The 20,881-nt window shown below is 38.0% G+C and overlaps 5 protein-coding genes and 1 long non-coding RNA gene across 6 annotated transcripts in view; 3 read left to right on the top strand and 3 right to left on the bottom strand.

Annotated features, from left to right (window-relative positions):
• The window catches only part of LOC145486219 (IQ calmodulin-binding motif-containing protein 1-like), a 10,249-nt gene extending 10,243 nt beyond the window's left edge, over window positions 1-6 (bottom strand). Inside the window, exon 1 of the mRNA XM_081464835.1 lies at window positions 1-6. This exon is cut by the window's left edge and continues 343 nt beyond it. The gene's annotated coding sequence lies outside the window, so the exon portion shown is untranslated.
• The window catches only part of LOC145486221 (histamine H2 receptor-like), a 126,128-nt gene that overhangs the window by 13,461 nt on the left and 91,786 nt on the right, over window positions 1-20,881 (bottom strand). The gene's annotated exons all lie outside the window — the stretch shown is intronic.
• LOC145486223 (ataxin-7-like protein 3) overlaps window positions 1-20,881 on the top strand; it is a 64,035-nt gene that overhangs the window by 40,547 nt on the left and 2,607 nt on the right. The gene's annotated exons all lie outside the window — the stretch shown is intronic.
• LOC145486230 (heterochromatin protein 1-like) lies at window positions 73-5,941 on the top strand. Its single transcript, XM_081464850.1, has 3 exons — window positions 73-481; window positions 2,598-2,816; window positions 3,821-5,941. The coding sequence occupies exons 1-3, from the start codon at window positions 165-167 to the stop codon at window positions 3,945-3,947; spliced, it is 663 nt and encodes a 220-aa protein (XP_081320976.1). The 5' UTR covers window positions 73-164; the 3' UTR covers window positions 3,948-5,941.
• On the bottom strand, window positions 7,192-8,497 carry LOC145486240 (mitochondrial import receptor subunit TOM7 homolog). Its single transcript, XM_081464863.1, has 3 exons — window positions 8,254-8,497; window positions 8,088-8,136; window positions 7,192-7,435 (listed from the first exon to the last, which is right to left on the bottom strand). Exons 1-3 carry the CDS (start codon window positions 8,354-8,356, stop codon window positions 7,420-7,422), a joined length of 168 nt encoding a protein of 55 aa, XP_081320989.1. The 5' UTR covers window positions 8,357-8,497; the 3' UTR covers window positions 7,192-7,419.
• Window positions 10,554-20,878, top strand: LOC145486238 (uncharacterized). The gene is made up of 3 exons (XR_014049258.1): window positions 10,554-10,725; window positions 17,698-17,918; window positions 19,918-20,878. It is a non-coding gene; the product is annotated as an uncharacterized LOC145486238 (long non-coding RNA).

Here is a 20,881-nt window from a genome sequence, read left to right as displayed (position 1 = left end):
CAATTGGCCAATGACATCAATTCTACTTTACCCCACTTGTTGAATTAACCAATCAGAGCGTGCGTTAGAAGCTTTGCGTGCGCGGGAAGGACGTTGAGTTTGTCGAAATCCCTGATCGATCGAAGTAGCGTGTGGACTGAGATTTTTCTTCCTACGTTTGAAAAATGGGCAAGAAGAAAATGACAAGAGGCCTTCTGGATGGAATCATAGCAGAGAAACGTCCTCCAACAGCAGATGATGAAAATGGAACCACCGAAGAAGAAGAGTATGAGGTTGAAAAAGTCGTTGACAAGCGTATACACAAAGGTAAGGTCGAATACCTTCTAAAATGGAAGGGATATTCCTCAGATGATAACACTTGGGAACCGGAGGACAGTCTTGAATGCCCGGAATTACTTGAAGAATACGAGAGGAATAAGGCGCTCGGAAAACAACCGGCTGAAGTGAAGAAAGAAAAGAAGGAGAAGAGAAAAGAGCACAGGTTCGTTTGTCTAGTCACGTTTGACTAAAATGCATGTTTACTAGTTCCAAGTTTACGTGGTTTAATAAGCTTTTTGCATGTAACTGACGACCGAAATTTTCTCATTCTACGATTCATTTTTTTTTTTTTACTGTATAGATCTGATTCAACAAATAACAATCACTTAGGGGGAATTTAAGATCCCATGTAAGCTTAAGCTAAATTATACATTCGTGCATGTGCCACAACAGTTTGAGGAGTCTTTACAAGCTTATGTAACATTGCACTACGGTACCCGAACGTTGCGCTAAAGCTTAGGCTTATAGAAGTACGTATGCTCAGGATTAAATTGCCTTGGATTCAACCCTCGTATGATTGGCAAATTTCTAAACACTCTTACTAGAGCTCTGGAAAATACACAGGATTCCATAGGTTATTCTCACACCTCTGTACATTTCTGTACACCTGCCCCTACCACCCCTCTCAGAAAGTAAGGTAATATCCAAACAATTCATTTCACTCTATAGTACCATGCAAAGAAAGTTGTGTGTGATAGCCTGGGGAGGTTTCCAGTCACCTCACCACCAGGGCATTTTGCCACCAATGATCTTGCCACCAAGAAACCACCTGGCCACTAAACCCCAAGAGAAAGATAAACTAGAGTAAAGTGTTCAACTAGAGGTGTATTAGCTGTTCAAGAAACTCCAATTTTAATTGTCTTGTAAGTTTGTTAGCTTTTCTGTTTGCAAATTTCGATGTCAACGTGACTTGTCGTCGGTGAGGTGATACGATGCGCATTCTGTTTTCTAACGAGAAACCACAGCTTTTTAGAATTTAACTACATGTATATTTCCTTGAGAACTGACTGTGTTGTTATTGCTCATTTAAGCTTATGTAAGTGTTTCATAAGAGGCTTTGGCGAAACGATCAAACAACTAACGAGCTGTGTGAGTTATACAACCGAATAAAGTAAAACGAATTTCAGTCTCTTTGGCTTTTGGTGTAATGTCATTAGATCGTTAGTAATTTGGTCACGAGGAGACTTTGCCTTGTGGCGGGTTGGTTGGTGGCGAGAATTCCTGGCGATGAGGTGACCAGTAATCACTGGGGATAGTGGAATTTGCAGTTGGGCCAGTGGATTTTACCGTTCAGTTGCCCCCATTGACAGGTTAAGTTTCTTGGGAAAATTTCCAAGGAAAATCAAATTACAGAATGGACCTTTTCGGCAATACTGTTTCAAAGAGCTATTATGCGATTCTCAGGGGGCAAATTAGTATGTACATGTATTTGCCTCCTGAGCATCCCATAATAGCTATTTGAAACAATAAAATTCAAAATGATTGCTGTTTTGCCAAAAGGGTCCATTACTGTAAGAGATAACAGTTTGGGGTGCTAGTGAGAATGACTTTTGAGCTAGCTCATCATAGACTCCACTCTCCAAAAGTGCATGCCCAAAAGTTGGTTTCATATACATCTGGGATAGAATTTGGTGCTAATGCTCCAAACCTTTCCAGTTCAGTCTTGCCTTATCAATGCTGTACAAAGAACAACCAGTGTGAAATAACTGACCAATCAGATTACAGAACTTGTAGTCACAAACAGGGAATTCCAACTAAAGTTTCTGAAACTAATCAGTGCGTAGAAGGAAATCCCAGGGTTTATTTCATTTTTTTTTTATTCCAGGAAATGTTAGAGTGGACATAAGGAGAGAAAGAGATAATCATAAGAAAAATCAAAAGTTAGATTTTGTCTCAAATGACTCAAGCTATTAAAAGAGTTGCATTTTCCCCTTTACGGTTTACCCAAGTGGTGTAAAGGGATGCAATTTTTTCTGACCCTTAGATAAATTGCCAGAAATAAAATTCTATAATGAAATGAAATGAAATAAGAAAGTTAATGGCTTTTCTAAAAGTGTATGTTTTTGTACGAGAGGTCACAAATTTAATACACCAGTATATATGAATTATGGAATTATTTCATTGATTGCAGGTGTTTGGAAACTATTCTAACTTTCTCTATTTTCACTTTTTCAAAAGTGTATGTTTTTGTATGTCACAAATTTAATTTATATGAATTGCAGAAGTACGTGTATTTTATTGATTGCAGTTGTTTGTAAATTATTCCAACTTTCTCTCAGTGAAAAGACTGAAAGCAAAACCAAGAAAAGAAAGGTCACAGAAGCAAGTGTTACTAACAAGGCACCATTTGATGTAAATGTAAATGATGCTAGTGAAGGTAAAGACGAGGATAATCTTAGTAAGGAAGATGACGTTGATCCTTTGGCTGAAGGTTGGGAAGCTTCTTCTATTCTTGGAGCTACAGATGTCGAAGGGCAGGTTCATTTCCTTATACAGTGGTAAGTGGGCATGTTATTGATTCAAAGATCTGTTCAACTTGGCTGGAGACAGTTAGTCCTTGCTTCCATTAGACCGTGAACATGGACAAAAATTGTTCAAAACAAAACAAGAATAATTGATAAGAGAATAAAGATGATGAATTTTAAGCTTGCTAATGAAATGTGAAAAGTGAGCTGATCAACATGACACGAGCGTGGGACAAAGAAAAAATCTGAGTCCCCACAGGAATTGGACGCCGGGCAGGCGTTCTATCCACTGAGCTACGAGAACTCATGGAGGGCAAGGTCATTTAACTGAGTTCATATTTGCAGCATTTGTACAATATTGCACTACATGTGCGCTTGGCAGCTATATCTAGAATAGGTGAAATGTGCTTGCAGCATTGCTAGAATAACCTGTCTTTTGTGTGCTTTCTTTCCTTTTTTGAGCAAGTTTGCACCTTAGTGCTGCCAAGCAGTAGCAGTATTGTCAAAGTTTACAGCGTGCAGTGCTGTGAGCAGTGAGACATTCTAGAGTTGAACAGTGAAAGTCCTTTACCACACTAGTATGCTGAGCCTTTTCCCCCAGTTTGCCTACGTGTAAATGTGTCTGGCGACGTGCTAATTTAGTCAAAAAGGGTCGTAAGAAAAGTATTCATGTAAACTCAGGTTTCATTAAGGGTTGGGCATTGGGCAAATAGACCAATTTCAACATATTAAAATTCAGCCTAACATAATAGACCTTAGCACGAGGCTCTGGGGAATAAACCCTACAAACTCTGTAGTTATTCCCCGGAGCCTCGAACTGAGGTCTATTGTGTTAGGCTGACTTTTAATATATTGAAATTGGTCCATTGCCCAGCTGTGAGGATGATTTTGCCCGGCTGGTTTGACCATCTAGAGGAAAGTTTTTCTTACAAAGAAGCTCAGCTCAAACTGTTTTGCTCACCTGTGAAAACCAGTTGCTCTCCTGCTGAAAGTGCTAATGAAACCCTTGAAAACTTTTTTGAACTTTTGTCTTTCAGGAAAGGCACAGACAGAGCCGACTTGATACCATCAACCATCGCTAATGTTAAATGGCCACAGATAGTTATTAAGTTTTATGAAGACAGGGTAACATGGACCCAAAACAATGAAAATGGAGAGAGCTGAAGAATTTTTCTGCTAACTTTTTACCTAGTATCTTAAAAAGTAGAAAACCTCCTGGACTACTCCGATCTTGTAAAAAAGGGTTAACAACAACAGACTGTCTCACATCTGTTTTTTATTACTTTTAACAAAAAGAAGGCAATGTTCGGTTTCCTTTATATTTTGAAAGTCTATAGAAGGTCATTTTATCTTAACTTCTTTAAGATTGATCAGACTGGACTGATATCTACACTCATAGTCCTGTTCACTCATGTTAAGTTCACATTAATTTTAAAAGATCTACGAGTGTGTCTACTTACTTGCATGTATGTAAGAGAGTGCAAGTACATGTACATGTATGTAACCACAGATATTCCATGGTAATAAGCTTGTTTACAATTCTTGTAAGTAAACAGAAAAATGTCGCAACAAATTTAGTGACATACGCAAATGTCATAAGAGGTACATCGCACATGAACTTCAGAAATAGCTACACTGTATAGTAATTAACCCATTTTAACACCAGAGAAGTGGATCATGGCCTTTTTCTTTTTGATGTCCTTTTGAGCACAGAGATTAAAAGAAAAAAAGAGTGGAACCATCTCAAGAGAATGGTCTTGAATAAAAATCATGCTCTCCCAAGAGAATTTAAATATGGAACATTTTGAAGCTGGTATCATCTTGATAATTAAGACAGTGTCATGTTATGTGCAGCGGTCAAAATTGAGTAAAACTGTCCTTATGGATGATCCATAGGTAAAACATTATCAAGTATATAGTCCATGTTACTGCTGGGAATATGTTGTGCTCTCCATAGCTGTTGTAGTTTTAAAACATCTGCAGATTATTTTATTATTAGATTGTAGATGCTAGGCTCGATTACAAGCTGGAAATCAAGCCTACCTAGATGAATGTAGTTTCTGATCTTGTTAGATTCTCTGTACAATATTTTACCTTCAGTAAGCAAAGATACCTATAGTTAAGTAATAGAAAACTTTTTCCATGCTTCTATGGAGTTATGTAGAACTTAAACACTATTAGAAGTTCCAGTGCCAGCTTTTCCGAGTTGTCCCAAACTTCTGCAAGTGTTTCAATCTATAGCTTGGTAGAAACATTGAGAAAATGTCTTCTATTTCTTTTAGAAAACACTTTAGTCTATTATCAAAATGTAAACTCTCTTTGCTTGCTCCATCATTATGTCAACAGCTCATAGATGACTCTCCCAATGTGCTTCCCCTGATCCCACTAATTTTTTAGTCAACACCAAGAACACAGGCCCTTGCCAGTTCCAATTTAAATGTCCCAGATTAACAGACTTTTACTCGGATCTGATTGGCAGACATTGGAAAATGAACAAAAAGGAATGAGCCAGAGCCTGTGTTCCGGCTGCAGACCAAAAGTAAAGTAGGCTCTTGGGACAAGATTACACTCCTGTTTCAATTTAGTTTCAAATTTATGGAAACAGCTCTAAAGAATACTTGAGTGCGGAAAAAACACCAAAGGAGCAAGTAGTTATATCAATAATTTACTGGTAATGAGCAGGGATGGTTATGACTGGAAAGGACTGCAACAGAAAACCTTGCAAAATTGACATAGCTCATTCAACATCAGCTTTATGTTCCAGAGAGAATATTATAAGCAGATTAAGCAGATATACATGTGCTTAAGTTTTGTATCTTCCTGTAATAGAGAAACTGCTTCACTGCTAGATAATCTTCATTTATAGGTAAATAGGCCACTTTCGATATATTAAAATACAGCTTGATAGTGAGCCCTAGAGGACACAAACAAAAGAAATGAATAAACATGGTCATTCAATTTCCTTCGTTTGTGTCCTCTAAGCCTCACTGCCAAGGTGAATTTTAATATATCAAAAACGGTCTATTTAAGTTAACTTTTTTTGAAAATTAAGAAAGTTCAATAGTAAGTTAATTGATCTGTGTGGTTAGCATGCTAGGTATCTTTGCTCATTGGAAACAAACTGATGTATATGTGTAAAATAAACTTGACTCTAAATGGTTTGTTGGTTATTAAGTTTGTCAGAGCAAATCATTGAAGTACTGCAGTAGAAAGCAAAATCATTTTGATCTCAGACTGTTTTGGTGTAACCAAAGGTTTGGTAACACTACATGCAATGCAACTTGTCAAAAAAAGTGAATGAAAAAGAAATGGAATAAGGGGTGAAATGGAACAACGTTTTGGAGTCGTGATGGCACCACTATCAAGTTGAAATGATTAAAATGAACTATCACAAGTAGTTCACGGATTGTAATGTATAGACTTATGCAATGTAACTGAAATATTTTGCTTGAATCGAGTCTGATTTGACGTTAAGGTGTCAATTGTCCAGTGAGCAACATTTCAGGTTTTTTACCAAACCTATTCTTGCACTTCTTAAGTATAAAAAATGCTCAGGAGGGGGGGGGGGGTGGGGGGTTTACTCCCTTATATGGGCTATATAGGTATGTGCAGCCTCAAAGGGTATGGTTTTTTAGCTGATAAGGTCATAAACAGGGGGTATCGATTTTGCCCATTTTGGTCATAAAATAGGGTATGGTTCTTACACTCTAGTCTTGAATTAAGTAGAGTTTTGAGAAGAAGCTACTTTTTCATCATAAGTAAGACCATCAACAAAATCCCTTTATAAATGATGTTTAGGGCAACTGTGCCAGCCACAGTGGTCATAAATAGGGTGTCAAATTTATGGTCAGGTAATAAATAGGATAGGGAAAATTGCAGATTTGGGCCATACATAGGGTCAGGGTTTTGGGAAGCGGGCCACACACCCACCCCTCATTTTTCTAGGATGCAAGGTGAAGTAAATAAGGACAAAGAGTGTCAGAACTACTAGAAATGTATGCTGTGATCTATAAACATTAAACATTACACCATGAAAGGTTCCTCTATTTTATGCTGTTATTTTTGATAATGGGGCTGCAGCCATTTTGGGTTTTTTGGGTAAGAGAAAGCTGTTGAGATGACAAAACTACAAACGTTTTTGACACCATGTTGCCCCTGACAAAGAGTGGCTTTGTCCTCTTCCCAGATTTTTCCCAACATACAGCAGCTCGTTGACTAAGTGTGACTGCCAAAAGATTTTTGGCTCAACAACTATTGGGACTGTTAATAGTCTAGACACTATAGATATTTAGGCATGGGCATATGAATAATTTGCCTATGCCTAAATATATACATATGGTCTTGATACAGGAGGCTTACTTGTTAGTTGTAGTACAGGCTATTCAAGAGACAACAGAGAGACTTGATATAACTAGTATTGATAGTTTTGTAAAATTTATTTAGTAAACATTTTATTAACAGTCATGTTGAAATGTTTTGCTCAGGAAATACGATACAATTCAAAGCATTCTGTTATGTCCACTGCTGAAACCTTGCTTGTAAAATCCACATCACAGCAGCAGACTGGTTAACCTGTGTTTCTTTCTCTTGACAGCGACGAATTCTACAGCGACACTTCTCACAGGAATGGCCTGTATTAGGCCCACAGAAGACTGAAAATTTAAAATGAAAACAACATTTAACACTTCATGATCAACAGAATCAGGATACAGTAGTTTAGTTTGGAAGTACAGTCAACTCCTGATGACTTGAACCTTCAAGGGAAGTTGAAAAAGGTTTGAGTTATCAAGAGTTGTAAACAAATGACTGGAAGTAACAGTGATGATGGGGTACTGGTAAGAAAACAAGTGCCATGCTCACTGCACTTCAAGGGACACAAGATCTTCAAATAGCAGGGCTTTTTGAAGATTCAGTGCACTGTAGTTAAGTGTAACCTAAACTGCTTAACATGAACTGGATTGACGCGTCCTGTGTAAAGAAAAAGAAAACAAAAGAAAAGAATACAGGGTGGTCAGTGTAAAACCCAGACTACAGACTGCAGGCTGCGGGTAAAATGCAGACAGGATAGAAATGCAGACTACAGACTACAGACTTTTTTTTTCGGTTCGAGTTAGGGTGAAGTTTGAGTTTGCGAGGGTCCGTGTTAACGGAAGTCGACTTTAATTCCTCTCAAAAACATAGAAAAATAAATATGTAATCAAAAAAGTGCAAAAATCACGCAACAGGAAAAACAGTTTATCGTGTACCATGAGCTTAAGCTTAAGCTTATATATGTATTTTTTAACTCATAGCTAGCGCTCTCACCTCAACAAAGTTGGCTCGGGCATTCCAGGCTCACCACCTTGTTTCAATCCTGCAGAAGGATGAATTAATGACTGATAAGTATCTACAATTATAAAAGGTAGTTACAACTTTTATAGTTTGCTTCGAACTGGATTGTGTCAGATGCACGTGTGAAAAATCGCCTCACCAAGATATATAATGAGTGGAATAAATCCCCAATGAAAGGCTGTCTTGCTAAATTTTATGACAGTCTGAATGCGTTTTTTCGTCTCTGGCCTCATCTTCACCATTTTACACAGGGAAAATTAATTTAAAACGTAAACGGGATTACGTTTAGTGCCGTCGCAAACAGTGCAACGATACAAGATGGCGGATTACTCCCAGAAACCAGTTCGCTGATACAGGTAAGGTTGCTAAGCCAAACAGACAGCCGAACAGACAGCCGAACAGCACAGTCCTCCCAGACTGAGAGTGACGAGACTACGAGACGCAAAATTAGCGCTTTTCTTCGCGAACCCGAGAAATTTTCTCTTTTTAAATCGTGAGAACGAGATTATCTGGAAATAACACCACGTCTTGATATCCTAGAACAAGCTAAGTATTTTTCTACAGACGTGGCGGTACACGACCGTACGCTTTTTGGGCTTTGTGAATTCATACACAAGTTAGGAGAATTTAGAATGAACCTTTTCTGGAAAATTCGAAAGTTGCGTCAGAAATATTTATTATATCAAGGGACTTCCAGACTTTTCTAGCCTTGCAACAAATCGAGACCCAGATATGGCTCGAGAAAAAAAATCAAGACCGTGAGAATAAAATTTTCGAGACCCAGGGTTTTTCAAGGACCATTAATTTGTCACCCCTAGCTATGGGAGCGCCGAGCGTGTAGCTGTGCTGGTATTGATTAAATTGCTTAAGCCGCAGAAGTCTTCCCTGTTTGTTTGCCTATCTGTTTGTTTGTTCGTTTGCTTACCTGTTTGTCCGTTTTTTTGTTTTTTTGTTTTGCTTGTTTGTTTGTTTGACATGCATAGCAATACCTATGTAAACGGATCATGCATGTTGAGACCCGAACAGCGTTTAATCTTCACCTTGTTAATTTTTTTTTTCCACCGCTCTTCTTATTCAGAAAAATTTCAAAAAAGGTGAGCAGCCTGAAGGTCGGCAAACACAAGGTAATTCAGTTGTTTGTCTGAAACAGCTCGTGAGGACGAGCGCTTTGTGAGACTGAACTATCCGTTTTCGTCACACATATTCAAATTAGTATGAATTGAAGTGACCCTCTCTCAGTCAAATTAAGCCACCCACAGAAAAGCAGAAGTCAAGAGCAGGATTTGTGCCCTTCGCTGAAAAAATGAAAGTTTCAGTGTTTGAAAAGATAGGTCGCATACAAGTCACTCTATACTGATGTTCCAAGCATGAAAAAATTTTTAAACTCTTTCTTTTTAAACCTTAATTATGAAATTAAGTCTAATGCTCTTTGCGGTTGCATGACCATTTTTGTTTTCAGAAATAAAAACCAGGCTCCAATATTTAAAAAACAACCCTAATTTCACCTTAAAGCTGAATTCTTTTTTTTCTAGGCGCGACCACTTGACACGAAACGACTATATGCGATGTATACGGGAAAGATTAATTGAAAACACAATATAAAATTTAGGCCTCAGAATGAGTAAGTGTCCACTGATAAATAACTGGCTTTCGTGTGAAAATCGCCTAATATTTTTTTTAAAGTTTATATTTCGTTTCCTGGGCAAATAGTGTAATTGGAAGATTGAAGCCACACGCCAGAGTTTTTATCAGTGATACCTGCGGCGAAAACTAAAATTGCCTCTTTTAATTTGAATTCATTGTTGTGACTTCGTCGGAAAAGAATAGGGGAAACTTAAATCAGAGTTATACTTCAAATCAGGGACAACAATTATCTGATTCTGTAATTTCTGCAGTAAACGCATATTTTAACTAAAAAGGCCTAGGAAAACTCGTCAGGAACTACTTGTAAAAGAAATTTTTTTGTAAACTCGATTAATTTGTATGCATAAAAACTGAACTGACTTTGGGACAAAAATCTTAATTTCGTTTTGTTAATATTATTGCAAAGAATTACATCCGTTATGTTGCACAATTCTTATCACTTCAGGCGACAAAACCCTTTTTGAACTTAATCAATTAAATGAAACTGCTCTACGGCATTTGTTTCTGAATTAACATTGCTGAATCTTAGTGGTTATTTGCGACAATCTCATACAGCCCTCAATCTAGAGAGTAGGTGTTTCCGAGGATTGGTTTTGCGAAATGAAACGAAACAAAATAGCCGGAATTACGCATGTATGAGGTAAAAAGAAACTGCTTGAATTAGCTGCCATCCTAACATCCTTGAAGATGAAAGCTACTTCGCTCTAACAATGCTGGACAATAGTCAGCGAGGAAACTCAACCTCCACAATATTACATGCATTAACCATCAACGGAAGTCAAGCCATTAGGGGTATGTTAACAGGGCCGGCTGACGCACCTAATTTGTTTACTTTTTGGAAATCAAAGAAAGATTTTAACTCGCGGTAAACATTTAGCGGCCAAGCTTCATTTACTGGTGAGAGAGGACAACGTCTCGCTAAAGAATCGCAAAGATTCAACTACTCTACAGTAACTGACCACAAACGGTAAGCTCTTCTGGCTAAGTTTAACACAATTTTATCAATCCGACAAGTTTTCATCGCTCTAATTCTCGGCTGGAGGGGTTTGAGTCACAATTTAATTGGCCTCTATGCTAAAGAAAGGCTCTCCAATGTAAATCGGCTCACAATATACTCACAGTTACAAATGCCATCTAAAACTAAATAATTTTAGTCGTATTGCCATTTCTCAGTTAGCTGTAATCGTTACAAACTAACTACATGATCTAGAGAGAAACTAAAATTCAACAATTACCCTAAGATTAAAATTCGCTTCACAAAAGTTCCCCTGTCGATCTGGCCATTTGCTTTGTATACCATAGAGCGAAATTAGTTTCATATTTCCTCGGATGTAGTTTGACCTTGATGCAATTTAATTTTATCTTGAATAAACTGCGTGAAAATAGTATTGAAAACTTTGTTCAATTTTTTTGGTTTTCTAATTGTTGCACCGGCGACAGTTTGTCGAACTGAAAACCACGCAAAGTTAAACATGACCGCATTGTTTTTATCAAAATATGATTTTGTCTTTTCTCATCAAGCCATGTAGGCGAACAGAGCAGTAGCGGCTATCAATATGTAATTCTTTTCATTCCATGTGAAATTGCACGGATTGAATCCATCTGGAAAAGTTATTGACTATTATTGATAACGGCGAGGACTCAACTGAATTGTTTGACTTTGCTTTAATCGACAAGATATTGATAACATACATCGAGACAACATTGTTTCTCAAGTTCACACTTGATACGAGAAATATCGCCGACCGTTTCTTTATTTTTAGACCTGAATGCTTATGAAATTACTTGAAAAACCTTTGCCAATTGGCATCATTCAGCTTAAGTTTTAATCTTGCCAAGAAAACCATTTCCTATGATCAAAAAGCCATTTTTAAAGGATCTTGTATTTCATTCAGGCCTCTCTCGTTTTTGCAACGTCCTAATTACTAGAAGTTGCAAATAGCAAGAATTGCTTTAAATTGCTGTCAGCTTTGCGATAATAACCTTATTATTGATGCCTTTATTTTAAATTTCTTCGTCATCTTTATGTTATTTCAGTGCCGCAAACTCCGGGAGTTTTCTTTAATTGAACAAGTGTTGCAACTGATCTTACATGTGTTCATCCCCACGAGATTTTTCCGATCGAGGGGCTGATTTGAAAACAAATATCTTAAATGATAACTACCGCTTTCTTTTCCCTGACAAAGGAGAAACCTCTAGCCGTTAAACGAGAAAGAAAACACAAATTCAAATAAAATATGACAGTTCAAGGAAACGTTTGTTAGTTATCAGCGCTGCTTTGTAAACTTATGAAAACGGACATAAGGTCTCCCCTCACGTTCTGTTTATATTGCCATGTTTGAAATGAAACCAAAACAAACCTTTTAAAATGATAACTTTTAACTAAAAATGCAAATATAGTGTCTAGAAAACATTACTGGCTTCACGTTGTATAGCTAAAAACTGGCATGGTTATAAAGCCTGCCTGTTAGGACTAAATTATTTATGAAGTGAATATGGCTGGAGATTCAAATCTTCACTCAAACTGTTAATAAAAATCCATGTTTTTTTGTAGATTAATGTTCCTTTTACACGTACAGCGTCTCAGATACTGAAGCAAAATGTTACCTTGATAATATTAATGAAAAAACCACTTTAAGTCCTTGAGACAGTTCAAACTTACATTCTGCATACATTCATTTTTGAAGCAGAAGAGTAGAAACTTTTCGGTTTAATGATTGTGCTGTTAATTGTATAGCAATTTCATCTTCCCTTGACCGTTTATGCATGGTTTGTAATGTTGTCCCATTTAAAGCACCGAAAATAAAACATTGTTACTTCGCATTGCCAATGTATGGCAAGGCAAAGAAACCAACAAATTTCACCTGTCAAAGCTTGGACAAAACACGGAAGTTACACTCATGTCTGTTTTCAAATTGTCCTGTTATCGATTGGCTTTTGTTCAAAATAAAGGGACTCGAGAAGGAAAATATTGACCGAGAAAGCGGAACTTTCTCAATGTAACTCGTGAGTACCTTTCCATTGTCTTTTCAATAAAAATGATGAGTTGAATCAATGCACTCAATGGGATTTCCGTTTCTCTCGATTCAAAGTTACTCTGTTTTGAATTGCAGTTTTGAAATGATTGACTGATTTCGTCAATTTTAATACTGATTTTGGTGATTTTAACAGAAAATGCTCAGCGATAATTAGTTCTGAATCAATTAAGTGCGTGCTTAAATTTGCGACTTTTCACCAACGAAATCGCTTGGCTATATGATCGTTGAATTAAACTGTTGTTAAAATAGTATTTCAGGAAGTAATACTAAACAGAACATTTTCTAGTGGGGATTGTTGTAATATATCCAAACTGGCTACACTGAACTGACATAGGTGCTTGCTGGAATAAACTATAAGTGTCATATATCAGCTCAAAGGGTTTGATTTATTAGACAATCTATCAGTTTATAAAATGTTCCCACTTGTATACAAAGGAGTTTATGGTATCACAAAAAATAATTTTCAGTTCCAGTTACTCATCTCGCTTGTCAAGTTTTGTTTTTCACTTGCAGTAGCTGATTGTCATGTCTTAAGGAAGTTCCTGCACCCAAAATGTTCCTACGTACAGATATTTTATAAAACTTGCCATTCAGTAATGAAAGCATCAATATCAATACTTCGGTGCAGAATTCGCCTGCCGACATCCAGGTTAAAGATGATTTCCAGTCCGTACTGCACACTCTCGAGAGTTTGTTTACGGTTTTTGTTTTGATTCATGTAAGACATCACAAAATGTAAACATTGCGCAACTACTTGCATGAAGTAAATTCAAAGTTTCCTGTCATCCGCCGTTATGGATGCGAAGCTTTATGCTTCGTTCAGTCATATTGATGAAACGACTTCACAGCTGTAAAAATCAATGAAGCTGTTGGAAAAAAAAATTTGATAGGCCTCAAAGATAAGGTATGTGATTCGTAACATCGATTCGCATTCCATCGAGTGAGACTTAAAATGTTTCATAAATATTAGGGTGCTGAGGCTGCGCAGTACGGACTGGAAATCATCTTGAATGGTTTGTTTGTTTGTTTGTTTGTTTGTTTTTGATTTTGTTTTTGTTTTTTTTTACGGAAGAGAGTGTTTGCTAATGCTGGAAGGTTCCATATATCAAGTACGTTCTAACTTTCTCAAAAATTGGGAGGCTCATTCTGCTAGTATAAAGGCTTTATTAGTTATTGATAATTTCATTGCCGAGTGAAATAAGCAATCAAGAGTGACGGTCGATTATTAGACACCTTGTCTAAATTGGCGAAGCAACGTAGCGCGGGCGGCGAGAAGCGAGTATCAGATAATGAAATCATCTAGCTGAGCTGTAATCACATCACACATCAAGCGCGCACGCAAGGAAAAAAAAAATCTTATTAGATGTTTTGGTGTGTAGCATCGCTGTATATTTTTACGAGTTGTGCCTTATTTTGAAATACAAACAACGAGTAAAAATATAAAGCGATACTACACACCAAAACATCTAATAAGCTAAGAGATTTATTATCCAACTGCTGTAGTCAATAAATTTATCAATGAAAGAGGGAGAGTGTGACAGTATTGCGTGCGCGCGCCAACCTGTACGGCAAACAGGTTTTCTACTGTACAAATAACTGTACAATATCGCTGTAGTTGGATAATAATAAGCAATTATTCCACGAGCGTGTGTTGGATATGAGATGACAGGTAGCTATAATCATCTGATATCCAACAAGCGCGGGTGGAATAATTGTTTTATTTGAAACTCCCCCAAAATATTTCAAACTGAAATTAAATAAAGACAAAAACGCCCCCCAAAATTAGGCCTACGCTTACCATATTTATAGAGCATGGTATAATTGCTCATATACCATGATGGCTAAGCCAATGGAAGGATTTAAAATGTAATTTTCCGTGATCCAGTTTTTAATAAAAGTAAGTATAGAGCTTAGTGCCGGTTGCGCTAACTTCACCTGCAATTTATTTCCCTTAAATGGTGTGTGACCCCGTCTTTCCTTGACACAGATCACTTCCTTTACAGAGGTTTCTCCCAATTTAACAACAAAACGGAAAAATTTGTCCGCGAGAAGTAACAATATTTCGCCTTTTCTGCCCTCGTGCTATCAAAGCTGTCTTTCAATGTGGGCGTATAGGTCTAATGACCTCCATATAATATAATTCTCTACCAAGGCCTTTTTTACCTCAAAGAAAGGCATCATCTGCAAACGTTTAGTTAATAGACTTAGTTGTGTCGAATTAAGAACGATTACCTGATCCAAATTTTACTAATTTAGCTTTTTATTGCTGATAGCTGTAAGCTATGGCCGTCTTAAAATAAGGAGAGCTTCTAAAAAGCATTTTCATCAGTGTGCCTGATCTCGAAAACGAGCTTAGTCACCGTGACCCCTATTATTTTTATTGCCTTTTTGGCAACAGTTGATCTTCACTTTACTGCATGACAAGGTTTAAAAAAATCTCAACGTGGGAACATTTTGGACCCAATTAAAATACCTAGTTTTAAAGTACTCCTCTTTATTACAACAGAAATTCACACGCGTATACATTGCACACACTTTTTCAAGAACGCGCAGCTGTCATAGATATTCTTAGCCGCATGGACCGACGCGTCGAAAATTTGGCGTCTTTATTTGACGAGCCTTAAGGACTAATATACCGGCAACGACAATTCATAACAATTGTTTTGTTGAATGCTATTCTGTTATCCCGTTAATTAAATAACTGATCTAACGTTCTTTAAAACAGAGCCGCTCAGTCTGTAAGTATTGTTGAGATGAGTGCCAATTCGTTCGAGCCCTCCGGCTGTAAAATTAGTACATATTTTACCACGGTATGAGGATAGCGCAAGTTAATTTTTTGTGATATCTTTGAACGGCGTCTTTTCGGATAGATTTGGCTTATGAAAGAGGTAAGTACTCTCGTTCAGTAAAATTTGAAATCTAGAGATGGAGGCTAAGCAGTGAGGGTGATCCTGACTGCGCTTATTCCGAGTTAAGAACTATCACGCCAAGGTTATCGATAACTCAGTGAGAACAGATATCGGTTACTAAAAATGATCTTGTAGCCGGCCAACAGATTAAAACCTGTTTTCTACCAATTCTTAACGTAATAACAGTCTAATAACAAAGGATGTTTAGTTGCATTCCACTAAAAGATTTACGGTAGTGTCTCTGTGATTTATGTGTTATGTCAACTCCTCAAACTCCTCTTAAAAAACTTCATACTGTAGGCAAACCAAGTGTATAAAAAGTTCTGATAAGACTTTGATTTTAATTAATTGGACAAAAATCATGATTGGAACTATTTCGACAGTTTTGAAGGCCGAGTGGCAATAAGTCTGTTCTGAAGTGTTATGTTATCTGTCTTTTCTCTTAGCCGGTTTGATGCCGAAGCGCAACTCTTGGCATGATCTTTGTCATTTAAATCCTCGAGAAAATTAGTTGACAATTATTCACTCTCTAACGAACTTCGAGGTCTCAAATGTTACAAAGTTACTGCCGGATAGCAAACTTTGACATTCAGCTTACAAATCCTTGAATATTCCCCTTAGAAAGAATTATTCCCAGTTAATAATTTAAAATAACTGAAACTTTCCATACACGTGTGTGTGGAATCTATCGTCGCAAAACGATAATTAATAATTCTAAACGCGGGCTGCGAGCAATAAGTATCGATTAAATTCACAAAACTTTTGAATTTATACAACCTAAGACAAAACGGTTTTGTTTCTACTTCAAACTCTTCTAAGTTGAGTCACATTGGTATTAAATGTCTTGGGCTCCCTGTGCTCAAACTAGACTGAAAGGTATGCTTAGAAGCCGACTCTAAAAGTTTTCTTTCGTTTTTTCTTTAATTTTTTACAAGCTCTAGAACAGCCAAACGATAAGAAGAAAAAATTATCTACCCTTAGGATTAGTGAAATGAAAATGTGAAAAAAACCCACAAGATTTCGCAGGTTTTTAACGGGGATTCGAACCCATGGCCTTCGCATTAGCACTGCGGGGCTCTACCAACTGAGCTATGAGAGATTAGTTAAGTTGAGAGTATGAGAACTCTCACGGCTCTCAAACCAGTGGCGGATCTAGGGGAGGGGCCCGAGGGGCCCGACCCACCCCTCCTTATTTTGGGTAAAAGAAGAAGAAATCACAGAAGGAAGAAAAGCTAGTAAAACAAAACCGCCCCCCTCAGCCCCCCCTTAGCTCAAGGTCTGCATCCGCCACTGCACACTGACTGACGTTAAATCAATGATGCAAATGGTATACCTTCAGTAGAATAACGCACAACACAGCTGTATCAATATACAGGTAAAGTTCAGCTGTGCAGCCGGGCACATCCTCTATCAGCAACATACAGACATAAAGGTCACAAGGAAGGAAGACCAAGTTAGCAAAAGACTTGCTGCTTTAAGAAGTTATACAGATATATGTCCCTTGTAATATAACCATTGTGATATATCTATAGTTACATTTTATGGCAGGTCCGCAACAGCCCTAAGGACCTGCTTTGTCAAAAAGTATGTTTATGCAAGTGTGCAGTCAAGCTACTTTTGCAAATTACTCTATGTAATATAGCGCAATTTAGTGATTGATCGACTGAAATCCCTAAGGCAGATTAAAAAAACAACCTTTTAATAGCAATCTTAGGTGCCTCGATGCGTGATCATGACAGAGGGCCTCTTAAGCAGTTCATGAACGAATAGCAATATGTTTTTAAATGTTCGATGTTAATGCCGATCATGAAGACTGACCAGTGCAATGAGAACTTGACACTTGATGACAGGTAAATTTATGTACTACCAAATAAAAGACCAGCTGAAGCCACGCGATTATGAATCTTCTTGCTGAAGCGGGCAAGATGGCGTAGACGCTCATTGTTTTAAGCGACGTGACACATTGAATGTACCTTTTTTCCCTATACTCAGACATTTTCAAAAAAGAAACTGAATATCATGGATAGAGTAACTCTTCTTTCTGTTGTAATTATCTGGATAATGGTAATGAATCTCACTCAAGAACACAAAGCAAATGCAAACTGCACGACGAATTGGCGTAAAAGACTCCTACGACGCTGCAATGATCGCAAAAGAGGGAAAGTGAATGCTGAATTTTTGAAAGATCAACTTTCAAGCATGGACAGCGGAAGGTAAGCTTGAAATCGTGAAACGAAAGCTTTTCAAAATGTGTACCGCGTCTGAGATGAAAAGGCCAGTCATGGAAATTAACTCAGCAAAAACCTGAATTAAATTAAATTTTGACAATGACAAGTAATAGTATACGAGTGACTCGTTGGTGAGTGGCCTCGAATGCTAACGGGTTACCGGTGACTTATTACAAATGACCAACGACTAATTACGAGTGACCACGAATAATTTCGAGTGACCAATGACTGATTACGAGTCACCAACGACTAATTACGAGTGTCCATGAATGATTACGAGTGACCAACGACTGACTACGAGTGACTGCGATAAACTTTGAATGCTCACGACTCAGCACGAACGACCACGAATGATCAGGAATGACCAACTTGAAACTATCTTTCAAAAGTGACCATGTATCAAATCTTTTCGTTACAATGAGCAAACTGTTATTCTGTGACGAGTGTCCTTGTCACTCCCGGAGTTTACTCGTGGTTAAAACTCCGTGCACAGTTGTTCAAAGGGTGTATAACACCCTGGGGAAGGGGGATGCTTCCACATAAAAAGGACGGGGGGGTGCTCCTGGTACCTTTTAGGGTTGAGAAAGAGAGGTTTTGGTACCTCTAAGGGTGTTCAGCCTCAAAAGGTCCTCAGCGGGAGCTTTTGCAGTACCTTTTAGGGTATTGAGTGGAAAAAAATATGACAGGAGATAAAGTCTTGGTTTAGAATTGGCACCTCTTAGGGGTGAAAAAAATTTCGAGCCACGCCCATAAAGCAGAATCCTGCTACCTCTTAGGGGTTCTTTTCAAAATGTCCGACGAGCACCCCCCGTCCTTTTTGTATGGAAGTCACCCCCCCCCCCGAGGATAACACTACCCATTGAGGATGTCGCTCCCTTGGAAATAAGCCAGTTATTCGGCGGAGGGCGCTCTGAGTATTCGAAATTTGTATCAAAAGGATCATACTGGAAATAGCGAGTTATTCCGTTTATAAGGAGAAAGCCTTGTTTATTTGACCTAAAGAATGCTGAGATTAGCCATTCTTATTTCGTACGCTTTGCTTTGTGTGTTCGCTAAACGCAACATACGTTTACCCCAGATGGGAGAGGGAATCCCATTTGAAAAGGTCAGAGATGCTCGTCGGAAATTTGAGTTGGCGTCCTGAAGGAGACCAATATGGGCGTAGTCGAGGGTTTTATTTAATCCCTAGAAGATATCACTTTCAAACGGAATTTACTGCGTTTTTGTTACTTATTCTTCGAGAGCACCCTAAAAGATACTTTGAAGGCTGAAAATAGTGGCATTTTGACCTGAACATCCTCCATGAGGCCAAAATCCTTGATTTACACCCCTGGGTAAGACGACTTGCATCTCCAACCTTTCCAGATGGGAGTTCTCCCTGGACGTTTGCCTCTGTTGCTAAACCAATCAAATTGCTTTGCTCTAGTTCGTTTGGTATTTTGTAAATGTGATCACGAGTTATCATGTCAAGTTCATACGAAAGTCTTACAACCGCTCGAGTTTCTCGCTCTTGGGCGGCGTTTGTGTTTATTACTGCAAGTCGTGCCGGATCACTCGAGAATACTTAGTAAGCGTCCGCACCACGCCGAATAAATTTGAAAACGCAGCTTCATTTCTACAGTTAAGCCTACCGTCCACACTAATCCGTCACCAAAACGGAACTTTTCGAAAACGCTCTTCAAACCGTAAGCATTTGAAAACGCCGATTGTTAGTTTTAGTGTGGACGGAAAACATTTTTTAAAACGGAGCTTTTCGAAAACGATAATCTCGTCATCGCTGTCCAAGTTTACCTCAAACACAAATCCAGAATGACCGGTGATTGTCGCGTTTTCAAATTTCTCCGGCTTAGTATGGACGGAAAACATTTGCTGAGTTCTCAGAGTGAAAACTCCGTTCTCAAATTTCTCCGGTGAAGTGTGGACAGGGCCCCAGATTCTGCTTTCACAGACAACTAATGCTTAAAATTTTTATTTTATTTTACAGTAATGAACATGGTAATGACGATCGAAATTTTGGCCAGAGACGGAAGTTTCTTACGAGAGAGGCATAGCTTAAAGTGAAGAACGAACATTTCCATATTCTGTCATAATTATAATCAACATATCGTGGAAGCTCAGAGTTAAAATTCAGCAACATAACTTGCTTGAACATTTGTTTGTTTAGAAGCTATTATATATTGTTAGTTGTGCAAAATTATTAAAATTGTTTTCTTTGCGAATGAAATTGTCTTTTTTTAATACCTAAATTTTTAGTCTCTTTCTTATTTTAAACAATGTTCATCCCGTCCCGGGTATAAGCGGGCTGTTTTGTCTACCATTGATATAAAAGGGCGCGATTTTAGTCACCAGTCCTCTCAGCTGCCTATAGTTGTGTAATAAAAGGAAACGACTTTTGGACGCGACCTCTTCGATCAGAGACGTATTTTTAAACAGAAACAAGCCTTCAATATAAAATTTAGTCTCTAAATTATCCTTTTCTTGAGAAAATCCTTTTCGGAATGAATCTAAGGGCCGGCTCAAGAAGCCGAACTTCATTCTCGACCCCGTAGTCTTCGCTTCTCTTAGCCGTCGGGCCCGCTGGCTAAGAGAAACGAAGGCTACGTCCGGGAACGAGAATGGCCCAACTCCAGTGTCCGTGCTACGAAGTGAATTATCCATCGTAAGTTAAACCCTTCAGCTTGTAAGATTAATTCTCTAAGAATTCTAGATCTTAAACCTAATTGCCCATTGAATGGTGACAACACGTAAATTAACCTGTAACAGCCATAGCGAATTTGGAAAAGCCGACGCTCTCGAAAAGTCATTTGTTCCAAATTGGCCAATTTCGATATATTAGATTCTAAATTCGTTCCGAGACTTAGGGGAATAAAACGAAAGAAGTCGAATCGAGTATGAGGGATGAATAATTAATTTATTTCGTTTTATTCCCCAAGCCTAGGAGCCAAGTT

This window comes from Orbicella franksi, chromosome 5 (assembly GCF_964199315.1).
Source record: "Orbicella franksi chromosome 5, jaOrbFran1.1, whole genome shotgun sequence".
NCBI lineage: Eukaryota > Metazoa > Cnidaria > Anthozoa > Scleractinia > Merulinidae > Orbicella > Orbicella franksi.
This window is presented reverse-complemented; position numbering and strand designations above follow the sequence as displayed.

Excerpts from the sequence above, each read along its gene's own strand:
- LOC145486230 (XM_081464850.1), top strand. The coding sequence starts at position 165 with ATGGGCAAGAAGAAAATGACAAGAGGCCTTCTGGATGGAATCATAGCA. Across the intron at positions 482-2,597 it reads GAGAAGAGAAAAGAGCACAG|TGAAAAGACTGAAAGCAAAA; the intron begins GTTCGTTTGTCT and ends ACTTTCTCTCAG. Across the intron at positions 2,817-3,820 it reads GTTCATTTCCTTATACAGTG|GAAAGGCACAGACAGAGCCG; the intron begins GTAAGTGGGCAT and ends TTTGTCTTTCAG.
- LOC145486240 (XM_081464863.1), bottom strand. The coding sequence starts at position 8,356 with ATGGTGAAGATGAGGCCAGAGACGAAAAAACGCATTCAGACTGTCATA. Across the intron at positions 8,137-8,253 it reads TCCACTCATTATATATCTTG|GATTGAAACAAGGTGGTGAG; the intron begins GTGAGGCGATTT and ends ATCCTTCTGCAG.